The 5,258-nt window shown below is 35.3% G+C and overlaps 1 protein-coding gene across 1 annotated transcript in view; it reads right to left on the bottom strand.

Moving 5' to 3' along the window:
* The window catches only part of LOC104077069 (E3 ubiquitin-protein ligase RBBP6-like), a gene marked incomplete at both ends in the record, with an annotated part of 22,050 nt that overhangs the window by 8,174 nt on the left and 8,618 nt on the right, over positions 1 to 5,258 (bottom strand). Inside the window, 7 exon segments of the mRNA XM_009578171.1 lie at position 1; positions 3 to 64; positions 502 to 605; positions 1,350 to 1,522; positions 2,436 to 2,575; positions 3,384 to 3,480; positions 3,596 to 3,684. The exon segment at position 1 is cut by the window's left edge and continues 278 nt beyond it. Of these exon segments, the coding sequence (XP_009576466.1) occupies position 1; positions 3 to 64; positions 502 to 605; positions 1,350 to 1,522; positions 2,436 to 2,575; positions 3,384 to 3,480; positions 3,596 to 3,684 (666 nt within the window).

Genomic DNA, 5,258 nt, shown 5'->3' with positions numbered 1-5,258 from the left:
GCTGCTTAATCTGCTTACGGAGCCTTTTTGTGTAGCCAGTTTCATTTTTGAAGTTGTTCACAGCCTAGAGGCAGAAAAACATTTACAAAAAGATAATATGAAATTTCAGTAGATATATGAACAAAAGTCTCCACAGAGTAAAATTACTTGTCTATTTCTGTAAATGCTATTAATCCTAAAATAAATCAATAATGTGATATATGAACATATGACATTAAACACTGATATTAACGGTAACGCAGAGTACGTGAATTTAAAGTACTTCGGTGTTAACACCAAATTTGAAAGTCAGGCAATTGTGTTAAACAAAAGCGTGACCTGATTTGCCAGATTGTCTCTGAAGAGTTGTAAGCTTGTAACAATAGATAATGTATTTGAAAAGTAAATTTAGCCTTATTCAATTTAGCCTTGCTTAAGGAGATGTAAATTAGCATCTTCCTCCCTTTCAGCTTTTTACAAATAAGACTTTTCTTACAGTTTACGTAAAAGTCATCATGTTACCTGGCGTAGGAACTTGTTGGCAATTAAAGCATCAGGAGAAACATCTGTTTGATGACATGTTGGGCATGTATGTTCCTCAGATTCCAGTAATGCTGTTCTAATACCTGTGAATAATTAGAATCACCAAAATAGTTTTTAGCCAAACTAAGGAAATTTTGGGGGTTCTAATCAATTATAAAAAGACGTATATGATTAATGGGTGAACATGGTCTTGAATTGACAGCATGAAGCTATAAATGTTCAGTAGTGTAAAAAAATTCTAGTATGCAGCAAATAACTATACAGTTTTGATATTTCACTGTTGTAACATTTGAAGATGTAGGCTGTGTCTTGATGTTTCAACTAGTCTTTTTTCCACTATTTAGTAGTGAGAACTCAACAACCTAAATTAAATTTTATTTAATGAATAAAACACATTTCAAAAAAAAACATTAGCAGGTTTGAGTTCTGAAGGTTTTAACCAACTCTCCCCTGGACCAGAACGTGTATTATCCGTTTGTTGCAGACCACAGTAAGTCACCAGAGTCGGATATGTAATTTTGTATGAGAAAGGGCTGTGGACAAACTAAATGCATTCAACACCTAGTACTGTAATCACCTGCACAATTATGCACTTTTCTCACACTCATTGTTCCACACTTAAACAGGATTTAACTAGATACATAAGAAGGGAAAAAAGCTTTCCGCCTTTTTTTTTTTCCCTTCATACAGGAAGAGTCCTTTCCTATTCAGGGTATACTGAAGTATTAAATAGAACAGGGAACCAAGTAATTTCATTATCTCCTATTTCTGCTTTCAGAAGATCAGATTTGATGTTTTGAATTAACAAACATGAGAGTAACACTTACATTCATCACAATAACTGTTTCCACAGCAGGGAATAACAACTGCATCAGTCATTATATCTTTACAAATGAGACATAACAACTCATCTGGAATAGGATCATCTTCTTCTGAGGAGGACGACGGCTCCTCTGGTAAAAAGGGAGGCTTTTCTTTCTTTCCTATAGCGTAAGCTTCCCTAGAGGGAGGGTGGGGAAAGAAAAAGAAAAAAAGTTAAAGATGGGTAAAGGGAAACTTTTCCAAGCTTTGGATTTTATCAAAGGAAGATAATAGATGGAATTTTTCTCACTCCACATTAGCCTTCTAAAACACAGGCATTTAGTTTAAACTACTTTTCTATAGCCACAACACTAGAAGAGGGAGAACAATTTTCCTTCTGCAGAACTCTCCCATTCATTGGAACAACTAAGAAATTAGCTCGGACTAGAAAAATATTTTGACAGCTAGAAATGAGATGAAATGAATCCCATCTCCCTTTTGCCAGAGGGTAAGTGTAAATTGCAGGCTCAGGATAAAGCTAGTCTCCGAGTAATTACATTTTATAAATGAAAGAAGCCTATGTTACAGCTTCTACAAAAGGAGATCCATGACAGAAAAACAGAAGTGCTACCAAGTGCATTTCAGAGTGCATTTTAATCCAGCCAGTGCTCTCAGCACACAGCAGTATTTTCTTAGTTTATAGCAACAGGAAAACTTGTCTGTTTCACACATGAGATTTGATAAAAGTCAGAGGGGGAGGAAATCTCAGTCCAACAGCTATTTGTTAAATTTTGCAAGAAGCCTTTGAAACATAAAACCGAAGCAAAACAAGCTTTCGGAGAGAATGATTCCAACTATAAACACTACTGAAAAGTTTTGCAGAAATACAGATTCTTAGCATACCACAAGTTTAACCAATTTCCAGGGGTATGAACAATAGGACCACCTTATTTTAATATTAGAAAGCATCACAGATTTTAAAGTTAAGATACAATGATAATGCTTCCTCCCTCATAATTACAGATGCTGGCCAACTTGGTTGCATTGCTACTCAGGCATTTACATTTTTCTCTTGTTCACTTTTTGGTCAGTCCAATTAATTCCATACTTACGCATCAATAGTTGGTATTGCATATTTTCCAGTGTTTGTCAGCATAGCACCCTTTGTATTGGGATCTTTCACCTCCATCATGAAACTCCTTGGAATTCCTGTGCTCTTTTTAATTCTGGGAACAGACTCAAAATTTTTGTCCTGTTAAGAAAAGAAATGCAGACATATCTCATCTTAAGACCCACGCTTAAAATTTCAATGATTATTTTAAGCAGCAAAAGCCTTTAATCCTCTCCTCTTACCTAGCATAAGGGTTGCTCAACTACAATACTTATTTCCCTAAAGGAATATAGCCAGGGTATTCCAAAGGCTTAAGCAGTGTTTTGAACACATTCTTTGGCTTAACTTCAGATTCCTGAAGGGTGAAATATCCCTTAAGCCCACCATCCACCCAGAGAAGAGACAGAAACCTGCTCCTCCTCCAAAGCACAATTCAGAGTGAGAGCTTAATTTGGTACTCTCAGTCAGTCACTGGAGAAACTTATATTCACCATCTATGTATGAAGGTTGAATTCATACCTCATGCATATACATTCAGTGACTAACATTAAATGGCATAAATACTCAACCAGAGGCTTGTGTAATTAAAACATGCAAATATTCCATAGACGGGGTCAACAGAAACATCTTTTTATACGAAATACTGTAAACTGTCATTAAAAAGAGTTAAAACAGAAAATTTTCCAATAATACTGAAATATATCAAAATACACATGAAAGTTCACAGAGAAAGATCTATAGACATACTTAATGCCTATGACCAAGAAAAAAGGCAATTTTACATTTATAATTGCAGGTTCCCCTTGAATGTTGAAATGTTGTCATATAACGTCTGTATTTCACCCCAAGAGAAACAATTCTTAACATGAATATTCATTTATTTGTTAAGCAAGTGCCAAGGTAAAAAAATTAAAAACTAAGTAACACCAGAAGTCCCCCACAATCTTACCCCATTTGTTGGGCAGTTCTTTATATAGTGGCCAGGTTTTCCACAACGAAAGCAAGTATATGATGGTGGAGGTGGACCCAAGGGTTTCTTCATGTAACTAAAAGTTTTTGGGGAAAAAAGAAAAAGGTATGCATGTGTCTCTTGTTAAAACAAAGATCTCTACAATTTTTCCACACTCTTCAAAGAACAGATTTGACATTATCAACACTTACTTGATTGGATCATATTCATGGCCAGACTGTGTCATCATAGCTTTTATTTTATCTTCTTCGGAAGCATTGGCTTCAGCCAGATTGGCAGTCTGTTTAACAGGTAATTATTTGACACACACATTAGAAACACATTTAAGCCCACACAGCCAAAGACAACACCACTCATCCAATCCTGTAAAGAGCAGCACAACGCTAGCTGAGGTTGCATGAAAACAGCTGTTTATATAAAATATATTTGTCCTGAAGATTCTGGGGAGTCCTTACGCCATTACATGATGTTTATGTGCCTGTTAACCTACTTGAAAAGAGCATTCTTGGGCACTCAAAACCTTAGGCTCTGTTTGTACCTTACATAAAGACTTGTGTAACCAATCCAATTTTCTTCAAAGTGGACTGAAGCTATGTGTAGAAAAAAATATACTATCCAATATTTTTAAACTGATTTTTTAAGCTCCAGACTATTTGAAGGAGAAGATATTCACTGTACATTTAATTGAGAAATATGTATGCAAGTATCATTATTTACATTTTGCAGCATTAAAAGGACAGACAACTTAAGTCAGGGAAGTTGTTTCTGCTTGCTAAAATTCAGCTTCTGACACAGAAGCATTAAAAGGAATCAAGCTTTTTATAATCCCTCAGCAAGATTCTTTTCAGTAGAAATTTGACCATCATGTGCTGTAGGCAGTCCAAACTGCATGTTGCCCCCCTACTAACTTCTTCACATTAATTTAACTACAGTAAGCAAAACCTGCAGTTTTTTCCAGTTGCCTGTGTCCTTTTAACATACAAATTGTAATATAAACCTTATGCAGAACTAGCTCTTCAAATTATTGAAGCAAGCTGATTTTTTTTTTTTCAGTAGTATTTGTTAAAATGTTTTTATTACACACTAGTCCAGATACAAGCAGGGTCTAAGGGAGTGACTGTAAATTATTTGGACCTTCAAGCACCTATCATTCAGATCAACCACTCATGTTTTTGTTTTTATATGCATTCATTCACAAAAGCAACCAACTAGTTTCAACATTTTATTAAATGGTTGTTTCATATACACAGTTTTTTCTCGACAGTAACATAATCCAGATCGACAGCTATGAAATCATTTCCATTAACATTTACAGAAAACTTTACAGATACTTGACTAATTTGTTTGAACCCAAACGGTTTACAAAACACATCCAAAAACCACAAAACATTAGTAGGAATAGACCAAAATTCAAATATGGCATTTAATACATAGTAATAATAAAACAGAAAACTGTTAACACATTGCCTCCATGCTAAGCCAGTCTGCACTAAAGAGGTTAGAGTAAGTAACAGTTTCGAGCTGCTGTATGTTCTGTTCCTGTATTTTTCTGAAATATCCGTATTTTTCTGAAATAGTTAAATTTTCTCAAAAGCTTAAATGTGTACACCACTTGGACAGTTTTTCACATTTTAGAGTAAAACTTCACAGGGGTTTACAGAACCAAGGACAGGTTTAGGGACAGCACTAATGGAGACCAATTTCTTTTGGTGGCTACCTTCCAAACTTTTCCCCCCCCCAAATGTATGCAATTTAATTTCTGCAGTGAGAGAGGGAAGAAGTTACCAGTGGGAAGAGATTTCTCTTTCTTGGAAATGAACTCCAGCCTTTATTTTCAGAAGAACGAACTAGCTA

The sequence above is a fragment of the Fulmarus glacialis genome, unplaced genomic scaffold, assembly GCF_000690835.1.
Source record: "Fulmarus glacialis isolate BGI_N327 unplaced genomic scaffold, ASM69083v1 scaffold1665, whole genome shotgun sequence".
In the NCBI taxonomy this organism is placed as follows: Eukaryota; Metazoa; Chordata; class Aves; order Procellariiformes; family Procellariidae; genus Fulmarus; species Fulmarus glacialis.
Note: the sequence above shows the minus strand (reverse complement) of the source record. Positions and strands in the feature narration are given on the sequence as shown.